The sequence below is a fragment of the Ischnura elegans genome, chromosome 1 (assembly GCF_921293095.1).
Source record: "Ischnura elegans chromosome 1, ioIscEleg1.1, whole genome shotgun sequence".
Classification (NCBI taxonomy): Eukaryota; Metazoa; Arthropoda; class Insecta; order Odonata; family Coenagrionidae; genus Ischnura; species Ischnura elegans.
This window is the reverse complement of record NC_060246.1, coordinates 91,884,016-91,898,515: the sequence shown is the minus strand read 5'-3', so window position 1 is coordinate 91,898,515 and position 14,500 is coordinate 91,884,016. Positions and strand designations below refer to the sequence as shown.

The following is a 14,500-nucleotide window of genomic DNA, read 5'->3' as shown; positions in this document are numbered from 1 at the left end:
TCAGGAATAACAGGCATAATGCACATGCTGAAAACACATTGAATTAGGTATAACAGATCACACATTTTCATTGACTCATTTTAATTTATATCCCGTCCCGTTTCACTAGCATTGGCAAAGAACCACCATATAACTTTTGAGAAAATGTAATCAGCATGCAAGAGAAATTAGCAAAATGACATTCAGGTAGGTGTAAATGCAAGTCTCACCACACCATGCATAGTTATGACAATTGTGTAACTGTTGAATGTAACAGGAAACATTTGATAAATTAGTAATATGGTATTGAGATTAGCAAATTAGTTCTCCCGCATACATATTACTTAAAAATAGGTCAAACAAATGGCAACTGCTTGAGATAATTTAAACCCAAATCTGGTGAAGCACTAGCCAACATACCTTGGATGGCCCCTAATATAACTTCCTTTATCATCCTCACTCCTTGCCTGACTAGCAATCTCTGGGTAATCAAAGTCAGGGAGTTCATTGGCACTGATGACTGACGATGGCAAATCTAATTGAGCTGGACTCATCCTAGAGCCATTTGTATGACCATTGAGTTGAGTGTGGGAGTTAGGCCGTCCCCTGACAAACAGTCAAATATGATATTAGTGCCAGGCATTTTGGACTGGCATCCCAACATAAGATGCAGTAAGTTACTATATTTTCTGGATAATAAGGCAGGATTGTTTAAAGGGGACAATTTTTGCTAAAATTTATATCATTGGCCTAAAATAATTTCCTTTGGGCAAAAGACTGCTAATATTGCAATCAATGCATAAGAAAAGCATCACTGTATACCGTGTATACAGATGATGAATCAGCTAAGAGCTTTTGATGATGCAGCACATAGGACCAAATACTTCTCTAATGCTTGGAGATGAGGTTAATGCAAATGTTCCTCTCATCAACAAAAGTTCTGAAGTTTCAATTCATCCCTTTCACTACCAGTACTTTTTGAGAGGGATGTGCAAAGACTTCCAAGGCTGTTTTCAGTAAGTTTTCAAGATTTCTAATTCTTAACTATTTCTAGTACATATGTATGTACTGAACTTTTTAATGGATACCCATGCAGTCTAAATTTCTTCCAAATGCAGAAGATTATGCTTGGGGATTCAATAGTCGAAAAAAATAAGTGGGTTGAAAAATTTTTATGACAAAAATTGCAATTAAAACTACAATAATTTTACGTAAGTTTGGGCTGATAAATCAGTGGTTGGCAGTTTCTGCACAACCATAGATGGCCTATATAAGTATTGCCTACTGTCAATAAGAAGGCTCAAGTTTAAACAGATCAAATGCTAACTTATACAAGAGTACCTAAACTTGGGTTTGAAATAAGTTCAAATCTATGACAAAAATACATCACACAGCCAGACAGGAAAAAAATAAGCATGGTAACATTCCATATCATGCCATTTTTTTCTTTATCATTCAGCAAAAGGCTCTCAATTTTATAAAAAATAAAAATTAGGTCATAGTGGCACTAATTCTTTCAAATACACAAAATGTTACTATTACTAGGGAATGTTTAATTTCCCCATGCATCTTATATTACCCAGAAAATATGATATCAGACTGGACAATATCAATCATTCATAAATCCCATTATGTATATCTATGAATTTCCATGCCTCAGAGAAACTTTGCATTCCTTAAAACACAAACACACAGGGTAAACAAACATGAAAAAGGAGGCACATAGATGACCACAAATTATTCACAAAAATTTATACTTCCTTACTTCTAGGTTAAAACAGTTAGCTTCATGTTAATTTGAAATTGAGTGCAGACACAATAATTAGAACAAATAGATGAATTTAATAGAGGAAATTATGTTCCTGATGATGTTAGACTTACCGAAATGAATCCTTGTCACTAAAATTATGAAACTCAGAGGAAACTCTTCTTTTAACTACAGGGTCATTAGAGGTGGAATGGCGTCGGTTAAATTCTTCAGTTGACTGCATATTTTGACTGAATTCACTTTCAATTTCAGATTGTAAATCTACAGATTTAGGGCCATGACCTTTCTCAAAGTACCTAAAATGTATTAATGATTGTGTGCGTGCATTCAATTAAAATGATATTAACAAGTGAACTCAAATTAAAATAAAAACAAATTCAGTCATTTGATGGACCACGTAAAAAAGAACTGCAAGTGGAATATACATATCTTAAATTAAAACAATGATAATTTCTCTCTAAAACTCTCACTGATAATACTTCATGAAATATTGATGTTAACTAATTAAGATCCATTGAATAAAGGAGATATTGCAAAAAGTATGTTTAACAACCCCATGCTACTCAGGACCAAGTACCTAACATAGGGTTGTTATGTGAGTTCAATTTTGTAATTCACAAGCAATTTCTCTGCTTGGGAGCACTAATTCTCCCAAAAACCATACCATTTTAATGGCTAACATGGGTCTCATTTGGATGTTCTTTAAATTGAAAAATGCATATAAATATTGCTTCCTACTCAGCACAGTTGGTCCATTTGACACCACCTAGCTAAATGTACTGCAGGGTATGTTTGCAGTCAAAGATGCTACCTATAAGATGTCTAAGGAAAATGTATGTAGGAGATTCACTTTTCACACATGTAAATGTTAGCTTAAGCACAAGTGGTTTTGCATGGGTTATATAAGCTATGAACTGGGTTAAACATTCAATGTAGTCAAAGCCTGAATAACCAATTTTTATTTGCATGTGAATTCTTCTATTTTTGTTCAGTAAATTGACAATTAATATTATTTAAAAGAAGAAAGGGTTAAACATTGAATTAATGCATTAAAATCTTATTGCCAGCAAAGTAAAATTAAATGAAAGTGGTGAACCTTTTCATAAGACATGGGTTGACAATTGCTTGATATTGACATTTCAATTATAAATACCTATTGACCATAAGTAATATATATCAATTGAGTCACAATGAAAATCAATTTTCATATTTCATCCCAGTGAGAAATGGGTGGTGGAATCCACGTGGAACCCACGTGGAATCCACGTTGAGTGGTGGATATTTGGTGGTGGTGGATATTGAGTGGTTGGACCCACGTGGAATCCACGTTGATTTCAAGTGGATTTGTGGTGATTATCATAAAATGTTAAACAGAATTTCTAATTTGTGGAACTTAACTCTCTGGTGACATTGCGTCATTTATCATCCTGAAACCACGCTAGTTATGTGAAAATGTATCGCACATTCTATTTTTATATAATTCGTGGAAAGGCAGCCATGAGAGCACATGAAAAATCGTAGACACATATATAGAAGGTTTAGATATAGAGTGGTTGAGGTTTTAATGGTTTTAGGACAGCGCCAACTGCTGTTTTAATTTTTCCACCAAATTTCCACGTGGGTTCCACGTTGATTCCACGACCAAAAACACGTGGTATCCACGTTAATTCTCCACGTGGATTCCACCACCCATTTCTCACTGGGATTATCTCAACCCAATAAACAATACATTGAATGAGGGTAGCAAATCAGCTCAAAATTTATATTTTCTTATCCTTGAAATCCGTTGGAGCCAGTTCAAAGGAAAATTGTCACAATGGTATTTTGACTAACAATAGTGGTCATCAATAGTCAACATCACTCGCAAAAAATTTGTCTCCAAGGGAGGAATCAGCTTTTAAGTCTTTCAATTCATATCTTGCTTTGATTCTACAAGGCCTGTCTTAGAGAAGTTCTTCATAAAGCTGCCAGGAGCAATTGGCCTTACTCAGATTTGGCCCATTGGTCATTGTAAAAACCAAAAGTAAGGATCCCCGAAAAATTAATTTCTGGCAAATTCAAAAACTATGAGGTAAGCAGCCTTGACTGAGATGAAGGCATCATCTTACTTGAGCATACAAGTAACTGACATACAAATGAGCAAAGAGAGCATGAATCAACCATGAAATACTCCATCACATTTAATTTCAAAGTGACTCAATTGAATTAGTTTTCATGAGATGAATCAATGAGCTAAATTAAGTGGACTCTAAATTTAATACGAATTATGAGTAGCTAAACACACACAATAACATGTACACAAAAATTTTAATCAGTTCAAATGCCAATCACTACTTCAAGTTTGCACACAAAACACTTTCAATAGCTGTTAAAGCAAGTAAATCACAGAAGCTCACATAGGCCAAGAATTCAGCAAGAAAAATGAGTCCACTTACCGATCATTAAGATTGCTCCTGCCACTGAGACCAAATTTGCCCCACGCTTTGGGTGTTGATGAATCGGTGGGTTCGCCACGACTTCCAGGTCTCCCCATTGGTCCTCCCTGTTGCTGGTTTTGAGCTCCACGCTGAGATATTGAGTCCAAGCCATCATCCACAACCTCACTCTTCATCATGTACTCATTATTGTGCACGGCCATAGGTCCCCCTCCGACCATTGCAACAGGCGAGGCTGATATAATTTTGCTATTACTGTTGCCTGAGCCATGGGGTGAGTTGGGGGCATCAATCTTCTCCATAGAATGGTAACGGTCATTCAATCGACTTTGTGATAGTCCAATGTGCTGCAATTTCCTCGGGGAATCCTAAACAAGAAATATTTTTAGGTTCAGAGATTATGTTAGGGTGTGCCCGAATAAAACATGCTGAAAATTGGAATCTCATGAAAATGTCAACCATGTATTATTCCCTTGAAAGTGTACAGGCAAGAAAAAAATCACAACCTCAATTTAATATGTATTAGAAAATGCAATAGCAAATCATGTTCACAAATTTTAACATTATTTCTGAAACATCTAATACAGTATGAGGACAAAAGTCAATTGTACTATAGTATAGGGACAGCAAATATTGCTATGCGTTAAACAGTGCTTTTTACAAAAAAAACTACTTAAAAAATTTTGTGGTGTGTAAACACCAATGGCTGGAAACCATGCTAATGCAATTCAATATACTAATTGGGCATATGACCCTGAAATTTCTATTCATGGAACTGCCAAAATGAGGCAAATTTTGTGCTCAAAATAAAAAAAATAAGAAAATAACTTACACTATCTAATAAATTATCTAAGCTCCTGCTTCTTGCCTTGTCTTCAAAGTATCGGTCATTCAAAGCAGATTTCCTCGAAAGGCCTATTTCTTGACCTCCCCTTGCTGGTGATCCAGTGTGGTCCCGAGAATGTGAGCGAGTTTTAGGCCGACCTCCAGCCCCTTGTCCAGATGCCTCTCCTCCATTTGCCCCCCATTTCTCTGGAGAGGCCTCATGGGAAGACTTCCTTACCTGCAACGATGGATCAATATTTTGATAAGCAAAGACAAAAAAATCCTTGAAATAATTTCTCAGGTATGTTTGAGGTATTATTTGGAAATTAGTACATATGATGCATTTACAAAATTCTACAAATTCAATAAGGACATACGGCTTGTTTTGAGGATGGAGGCTCAGGTGGTGGTACAACTGGCCTTCTAGGAGAGTTTGGATGATCATCCACATCAACCATAAGGGGGACACCAGGAGATGAAGGCATTCCCTGTAAAGAGAAGAAATTATATTTTCAGTGCAGGCATGATTGGAGAGAAAAGGTATTATTTCTTCACAGCGTTAAAACTGCCATCAAAATAACAAAAAAATATATTCCTGCAGTGAGATTCTGAATAATACGAGTAAAAATTCTCCAAAGAAGTAAAACATAAAACAATACATTATTTTTATAATCCAGCCCTCTTTTACTACCACTAACTAGTTTCCAACATGCCTCACATTTAGGAGAAATTAAATTTCACATTTCATAAATGCACTAGATTTTTTAAAATGTGCAAATAAGATAAGATAGCGACTGAGAAGAATGATGAAATTGTGAAGGACACAAAGAGAATTGAGTAATTCTCAACATTCGTCAAAAGAGGAAATACATGCGTACATACTTAGTAGCAAGGAAATATAAGATGGACTGTGAATGGGCCTATGATCGAGGCGAGATTCATGGTTTCAAGTTGGGAGTATTTAGGGAGAAGGGAGAGAGAGAGAGAAAAGAGGTTATGCCAAGTGAATATGATACAGAGAAAAAGCAAGGTCTGGAAGCAAGGTGTGGAATGACTAAAATACATATGCTTTAATTTCCCTCCAGATAATTTTTCTGATCCCATTTTCTCACCCAAATGCCCAAGAAACTCTTTTCAACAATGCTATACTCCTTTTTTCATAAGTTTTGCCTGCATAAGAAATGCCATTCATGGTAAAAATAACACTCTTGGGAGATTCTAGAAAAAGTGTTTCTGAAATGATGTTCAGTGTAAAATGTGATGATCAGAGATCGCTGGGGAATTGCAAGGATTGATGGGGAAATAACAAAATTTCAAGTGGAATTATTTAAAAACTATTCATTCACAGATACATCCACAAATAAATGTTTTACTAACCTTTCCCCTTTTTCCTTTCTTTCCAGACACAAGGAAGAAATTTTTACAGACTGGGAATGCAGGAGCAACTTCCATTTCTGAGACTAGGTCAAGGACGTAATCATAGCCATTCATGTCCTTCACTTCCTGTCCTCCCATTCTGCCGCCTCTCCTCATGTCGTTCTCTTCACCCATCATGCTGTCCTCATCTCCCTCGTCATCCTCAACAAGGCACACTGTCCATCCACTGCATTCAGATATGCCACGCTCCTTCACCACTAGAGATGCAAGTTCTTCTCCAGTTGTCCAAGACTCCACAGGAGTCATACGGGATTCATCTATAAATGAAGTGTATAGTTGCATAAAACCTTTATACACTGGATTGCCTGAATGAATTGAAAGAGTTATGGATGAAGACCTGCACAACCTTACCAAAAATAAAATTAAGACCTGAACTTGGACATTATGGATTATTGATTCCATGAAAACAGTACCAGAGCAGATATGAAATGTATGGAAATGATATGGAATATCGTATGTACCACTTTTTTCTAGTGCCTACAAGTTCCAAATCAGGAAATTCAGCTTCATACCTGTTTCAGATTTGACCTCACCAATTTCAGAACAAACTACCTATAACTGAGAATGGGCATGACATTTTTGATTGGGAAAGGAAGGAAAGGGACAGTTACCATCTGCAAAGTGAACTTGAAGTGCCATGTTGACCCTCTTTCTGTTTGCTCGCCACTCAAGCATGCATGGAGGATATGTTCTGGCCAGCTGATGCTCAATTTTTCCAGATTGAAGGATTTTTCTTTGGCAAAGTGCCTTGTACCCATCATATGCACTGTCTGAGACGTACCTGAGAGTTAAAAAGAAAACAATTACATATATATGTACTAAATTAACAAAACATAAGACATCCTTCCTATAAATCAAAGAGACATTTATCTTAAATTAACTTCCAGTGAGGATTAACAATGAAGAACTTACTTAAGTAAATATTTATACAAGGTTTTAGAGGGTGGGAAAACAGAAAGGCAGTTCGCCATAAGCAGCCACCCTCTTTCATTGTTTGCATCGTTGTCATTCTTCCATGTTTGATTACACAGTTGGCACAGGATTTCATCTCTCATCTTCTCATTTACAATACCCTGCAGAAAAATCAAGACAGCATTGTTAATATATTACACTATGGACACTTAAACCCTTCTCCAAACAGATTCCAAAACAAAGAGTTCATAGAGTGGGCATAAAGCATCCATCCCCAGCCAAAAGTAGCATAAGGGAATTATTTTGGCACACAAAGTGTGAGGGATGCTATCCTTTGCATGCTTTTCATATGTATAAAAATAATTGCTACCACTATATCTCAATGAGTGGGTTCACACGTGAGCCAAGATTATATAAACATTCATACCAGCATTTCATAAATGGACATCCAATTGGCAAAAAGTTCACTATTTACGACCAAGAATACATTATAAATGTATGCTTAAGAGTGATTTCTCATTAAAAAATGAAAATTGAGTGAAAATAGCATGAATAAGTAGAATACAAGTATGTATCTCAATATGCATAGTGAAAACGAGAATTATGATAGTTCTATCTTCTATGGCCTTGAAATGGTAGATACGAACATGCACTATACTTCTACACATCAATAAATAGGAGCATTATGTAAGGATGAGAGTAATTACCTTATTTAAAATATAATCTCCAAGGATTGTTTCTTTCTTCCCATTGAGATTGTTATCATTCATAAACCTGAGAATCAATTTGAAAATTGCAAGAGAATCTTGGTAGTCAATGTCCTTGGATTTTGCCAAGAAAGGAGTCTTGATTGGCTCTCGTTTCATTCCCCAAAGATGAGATTTGAAGTAAATGTTGGTGAATTTGGTGAAAGCATGGTGATCTATATCTTGAGGAAGGTAATATCTATCTGGTCTAGCAGGCACACCGCCGACTACTTTCACCAGATTCCTCTCACTATGGACTGGTTGCCAGTCTGTAACAACAGCATAATATTGGTATAAATAATAATGTACAACATTCAAGCCACCCAAAGAAAGAAAAACTTTGAAATGGTGGCTAAAGATTCATGCAGTATAATGAAAAAATCTTTCATTTGCCATGCCAATAAGTGCAGAATATTCACCCAGTACCAAGAGTCAAATTCATCGTTGTCTGTACCAGACTCAGACTAAAATTTTGTAATCAGTGATAAATACTATGAAAGAGGAATCAGGACATCAAGAAATATATTCATTCCATTAAAATAGTCCATGAAAGTATTCATTCAAGTATCCATGGACTAATTAGACAAGCATATGGTATATTAATGAAATAAACTTTAAACAAACATGCATTAAAATTTAAAAAACTATATAACATTCTCTTTCATTTCATTTGATTACAAACATAATGCAAAATTTGATTCACAGCATTTAAGGCAATCCTTATATTTTCATAACTGCCAAGCTATTTTGCATGTTAAAAATGGTACCTATCTATTGAGAATGGAGCTATGAAAACTCATTAAGAAAATTGACTATAATACTCAGCGCTCTGATAATTTCAATGGATAATAAAACTTACCGTCAACTTTGCTGAAAATAAATGCTAATTCTGCAGGAATCTCCAAATGATTAACACCAGCAACTGCACGAGATGCTCTCTCCTGCTCTTCACGTTGTTGTTTCGCTTTTGCTCGCTCCCTCGCTTGCTTTTCAACCTCGGCCCGCCTCTTGAGCTCCTCCTTCATTTCCAACAGAACAATATTAAAAATAAAATGCATTTCACGTTCAAATGACAAGAAATAAACATAATTAGCACTTGAAATTAATTTTCTTCACTAATATTTGCTATTTTGTGTCCAAATTCAGGACGATTGTGTAATACAGAATAACCTGAAAATGGGCTCATTTACTCTGGGACTTGGCCAAAGCCAGAAAATATTTGGGGGATGATGCTACATTAGAATGTTACTGAGAGGATGCTTCAACAGGAGAAGGCAGGGTGGAAACAGTGAAGGGAAAAATTTTTTTTTTGCTACTCATATCCAAGGTAGAGTCAAGTATAACTGTGGCTGGAAAAATCTGGAAAATAGGATATTATCTTGCAGCTGAGCTTAAAGCCATAGAGTGCGTACACCAGGTTGCGGATGAATAACATAAAATTAATTGGATAACAAGCGATGGGAGAAACAAGAAAGAAATTATCAACAAAATTGCTCAGGTGAAGAGAGCATTCAACCAATATTCTACTTAAAGTGGGATATTCAAAGATATAAGTAAGAGATGGACAATGACAGCAACGAAGAAATCAAGGGTAGAGGCCTTCGCAATGTGGTGCTACAGAAGAATAATGAGGAACAAATGGATTGACTACATAAGTGATGAGGAAGTCTGACAGGGGCACCCCAGTAATTAAGTTGGTATCTTTTTTCTGGGACAACTGTAAGACGATGAGTCTCCAAAATAATTAAGCCTTTTCAATCTTTACATGCTTTTCTTTATGAGAACCCCGATGGACGAGTTGATAATCTACATGGGAGGTGACACCTTACACTGAAGAGGGTGTAATGAAGTTAATCCTACCCTGATTGGAAGCATTTGTAGTTGACAGTATTTTTGTGATGTTCAGAAACATCAATACAAAAAACATTGTAACACCACATCACAACTAAATAGAGAGAACATTAATGGGAAGTAACACTATTCATGATTCTGTAAAACATGCTACAAGGTGCTTCACACAATAGTGAAATTAACGTTAGGAGTAGGCCAAAGGAATGTATTATCATCCTCAAATGGGATCTAGTCTAATGCTATTTTATGATCTTGTCATTAGTAATTATGTAGTAAAAAGAAAAGGAGTAAAGTAATTTATAAAAAGTTCAAACAAGTAAATAGAAACTCACCCTTAATTCCAAGTATTGACGCCTCTGCCTCTTCATACGGTAGTTAGCTTGAGCAGCAACAACACCAGTCCGAACTTTACGATAACGCGTCCTTGCTATCCACCCACGAACATGTGATTGCACTTTCACAGCACTTTTCTTCATTGCTGAATATCGTCTCCTAGCAAGGAAGGCACGCGCTTGAGTCTGTATTTTGATCGCAGCTTTACGAAGCACCACGGCTCTGTCAGCCTCCAGTTTCCTCTCTAGAGTTTCACGCATGAACACTCGTGATGTACCAAGCTGGAATTCTGCTGCAATGAAGTTCTCGCTATCACTGGCATTGGATTCACTGGGCATCTTATACCGCTGTAAAATGGCACGGCACACTTCCCGTTGAGGAACGCCTCTAGGGAGCCTCCCAGGTAAGAGGCAGCGGTAATGGTCTGCAAACTGGGAGAATCGCATTCGGACAGGGTAACCAGTCTTCCGTATCCTAATGGTTTCCAACATGCCAGTATACCTCAGCTGCTCCAGCACCACAGGCATATCAAATTTCATGGGCGCCTTATCACTATTTGGCTTTACACACCTGACAAACCACGGATTGCACCTACAATTGGAAGAGAGACAATTAGTATTTTTTCAAATGCTAAGAAATACCTATGTATGGACCATGCACGTAATAATTCCGCAGCGCAGATAAAGAAGAATTTCCATGAGTGTATACTTAAAAATTCAATGAAAACAAGGTAATCCAGGAAAAGATTTGGATAGAATTTCATTTTGGTATCGTTGGTATCATTTGACTTACAACAAACCCAGAATTTAATCCATATATGTACATTTAACAAAATAAGGGAAATGTAAAGATTATTAGAACTGTTAATTGCCTTACAAATTCTGGAAATGTTACAAAGGGCATTGATGTGTAATGCATACCAACTATTTCCAAAATCCAATTGCTGGCCAGTAGGCTGGTAGCCTTAAGTAAAACTCAACTCAAAACTGATATCACAATAATTAAGGAAAATTTTCAATTTATCACCATGATAAATGTAACTAATATACATTGTAGAATAGCCATTACATTGCGAATGATGAGTGCCATAATAACCTATTTCTGTACGTGGATATTAAGTGTGGATTGTCATTCTTTCTATAAACACTCTCTATCTTATCTCCTACAATAATTAAAGTCTAGTACAACAAAAGGGTGAACATATTCTAAGGTACACGGAAAGAGACCAGAAAAATCATACCTAGACATTGATTCCAAAAGATGTTGAAGAGAGTCATGAAAACGTGCAGCCACAGTTGGCGTCCTTGGCTTCATAGTCACAAACCTTCCATTGGCCTTGTTTATAGTTTTAGCAGCTTCATGATTACTCCTCAAATTTTGAAACATTTTACTGAGCATCTGAAAATTAAGCAAGATAATGGAATCAAGGGGTGGAGAAAAGGAAATAATACTGAAACTGAAAATGTAAAATGAAGTATAACAAATCACACATGAGAAACTTACAGAAACTTTGCTACTGATTAGTAACTCAACAACATCATGACGAAGTGTATCTCTGTTTTTATCTAAAAATCCATCCACGGTGTACCACACTTGACCAGCATAGTGCCTGATACCAAATTCCATGCTTGACATCCGAGGTCTCGAATAGAGTTCATTCAGAGCATGATTGTAATGACATTTTTCAAGGAAGGAGAGGTCTGTTGCTTTGGGGAAATTAGATTCATCGTCCAGAAGATGTAAAATTCCCACAGGCTTCTTGGCAATCAGACTAATAGCGGGTAGGTTGTCCTGTAATACCAAAAAGTCAGCATCATCAATCAGCTCCTAAGAAACGTTAAATTTTACACTTAAATCAAACTGAAGATATACTCACCGCATAAGTGATTGTTTGCCATTCAATTTTTTCCTTAGCATATTCTTGTTGCTCAAGTTTGAATATGTGCTTATTAAAATAAAATTGAAGATTTTCATTGGCATAATTGATACACAACTGTTCAAAGCTGTTCTCCTGTAACAAATAACACCATAAAAATTAGTGTTTTTTGCTGAAACTATAGCTTCACTGCTGTCTATAGTGACACATTTTAGAGAGAGATTTCCGTCCCGGGTTTGATTAATCTCCCTCCTCCATCATTCTTTAAAACCCACCCACTTTTGTGGCAGTATGTCTGGCATTACTGGGTTTCAAAAAGTGCCTTTGATACCTTAGATAGTGTTTAAACAACAAAGAGAATAGATTTCTGACAGTGAAAATGAGAGAACTAAAACCATCAGTGATGAAAACTACACTTACTAATACTCTTTGTCAGAGTTAAAATTTTTTTGCCAGTAATACAGTAGATTCCGTTTAATGGGTACACCAGTTACTTGGAGCAGCCGCTTAATTGGGGCAGATCTTGAAGAACAGAACCCAATAGAGGTATATCCCAGAGTATTCTCCCCTTAATTGGGACAGCATGCCGCTTTATTGGGCCATGAGTCGGCGACATAGACTATACTCGCGATGAAATTTTTTTTCTTTTCAGAATACTATTTCTTTATATTTTCCTCCTTTGATTTACTCTTATTTTTCACAAATGTTCCTATTATTGCCCTATTTTGAAAGCTCTTGTTATATTATCCGCAAGAGGATAGGACTTTCTTAAATAGGACTTAGTAAAAGACAATCATTCAGCGTCGCCCGAGGCTATGAAAAATATTTTTAACTAAATTGTTATAATTCTTAAAAATGATAATAAATTAACTACACTCGCTCATTTATTAATCAAATTGATAGTTTAATAAACTTATGTTGTATTCTGAACATTCTTTATTCTTCTTTCTATTATTTCAACGTTTATGCGTTCGCCTAATTGGGGCAGCCGCTTAATTGGGGCAAAGTGCACAAGTCCCTATATGTCCCAATTAACCGGAATCGACTGTACTTGAAAATTCAAAAAGCATTCAGACAGCCCAAGTGAAAATAAATATATGAAATCACTTTCAACATTATCAAAAAGGCATATCTAGTGGAATTATCAGCAATAACAAAAACTGCCTCTCGTGAGCAATAATTTACTTATACATAGCGAAGATCCAATATTGGAATCACAACATGGTCATAGCCACAATAATTTTAGGGGAGGATTTAGGATAAAATAGGGTTCATATGGGGAGTGGTTCACAGCAGATAGCATCTCCAAATATTGGAAATGCAGTTAAAAGCATACCCTGGTGTCCAAAGACTAAAATGACAATAGAGGGCAACTTAACACAATTCCATTAAGCTCATCACAGAAGCATATAAAAAACAAATCCTTCATTTCATTAGCTTTTTATAACAGATGACAGAACTGAATCACCTAGATTTTAATTCTATGTTTATGAAAAAATTTAAATAACACCAAAGTAAATAAGTTTCCAGGCAAAATGAAGAAACAGAAGTAAACAAACATACTTCAAATCTCACCTTAAAATCTTCAAAACCAAAAATATCAAGAATTGATATTGAGGTCCTCCTGGTATTTTTGAAAATAATTTGATTAATTCGAGATACAAGCCAGGAGAAAAGTGAACTGTACAGAGCTTTGGCGAATGCATCTCGGGCATCAAGAGCTTGATCAATACTGAGAGGAGTGAGCAGCCTCTCATTTCTTGCTTCCTGAAAAAAGATAAATTTAAACCAGTGTAGTGAAAAGTCAGATGTATTATCATTAAATAATTCAAATTTTGAATATGCACGTACAGTTGTTTTCAACGTCAAAGCTCTCTTTATTCCATCCACATTAAGCTGAAGTAAGTGGCCTGTCCACCTAATTTCTGCATCTGAACCTATTTCCACACCTTCTTGACCATGCTTCAATTGCTTTCTATGGAAATATACATTTCCCAGGTGCAATACTGAAATGACACGTAATCAAAGTAAGTAAAAATAAACTAAAATTTAACCGATGTATCGATAAAATATCACTCAATTGTTACAAGAAAAATAACCTGTTTCAATTTTATTTCCATAGGCACTCTCTTACCAAAGAAATCCAATGATGCATGAAATGAAAATGAAAAGACTTTTTAATGAAATATCGTTTAAATTTTACGGGTTGAACTAGCATCTATGCTTCCATTATATTCGCTTAGATAACATAATATTGAAATTTATAACTGGTGATATTTAAATCACTACGCACCAAAACACTTTGGGTCAGCCAGTGGCACGGCAGGTTGGGGGTTAA

General features: G+C 36.0%; 1 protein-coding gene across 9 annotated transcripts in view; it reads right to left on the bottom strand.

Annotated features, from left to right (window-relative positions):
- Positions 1 to 14,500, bottom strand: part of LOC124165907 (unconventional myosin-XV) — a 366,313-nt gene that overhangs the window by 183,096 nt on the left and 168,717 nt on the right. For 5 of the 9 annotated variants that reach the window (XM_046543447.1, XM_046543452.1, XM_046543465.1 and 2 more), the window contains exons 10-25: positions 14,014 to 14,168; positions 13,738 to 13,929; positions 12,163 to 12,297; positions 11,790 to 12,077; positions 11,527 to 11,684; positions 10,286 to 10,877; positions 8,962 to 9,121; positions 8,064 to 8,371; positions 7,357 to 7,517; positions 7,056 to 7,225; positions 6,385 to 6,701; positions 5,385 to 5,495; positions 5,015 to 5,245; positions 4,183 to 4,550; positions 1,861 to 2,043; positions 400 to 585 (exon numbers count right to left, since the gene is read on the bottom strand). In XM_046543447.1, the coding sequence (XP_046399403.1) occupies positions 400 to 585; positions 1,861 to 2,043; positions 4,183 to 4,550; positions 5,015 to 5,245; positions 5,385 to 5,495; positions 6,385 to 6,701; positions 7,056 to 7,225; positions 7,357 to 7,517; positions 8,064 to 8,371; positions 8,962 to 9,121; positions 10,286 to 10,877; positions 11,527 to 11,684; positions 11,790 to 12,077; positions 12,163 to 12,297; positions 13,738 to 13,929; positions 14,014 to 14,168 (3,715 nt within the window). The remainder of the gene's footprint in view (positions 1 to 399; positions 586 to 1,860; positions 2,044 to 4,182; positions 4,551 to 5,014; positions 5,246 to 5,384; positions 5,496 to 6,384; positions 6,702 to 7,055; positions 7,226 to 7,356; positions 7,518 to 8,063; positions 8,372 to 8,961; positions 9,122 to 10,285; positions 10,878 to 11,526; positions 11,685 to 11,789; positions 12,078 to 12,162; positions 12,298 to 13,737; positions 13,930 to 14,013; positions 14,169 to 14,500) is intronic. The other 4 variants (XM_046543458.1, XM_046543478.1, XM_046543470.1 and 1 more) reach the window with 4 other exon arrangements.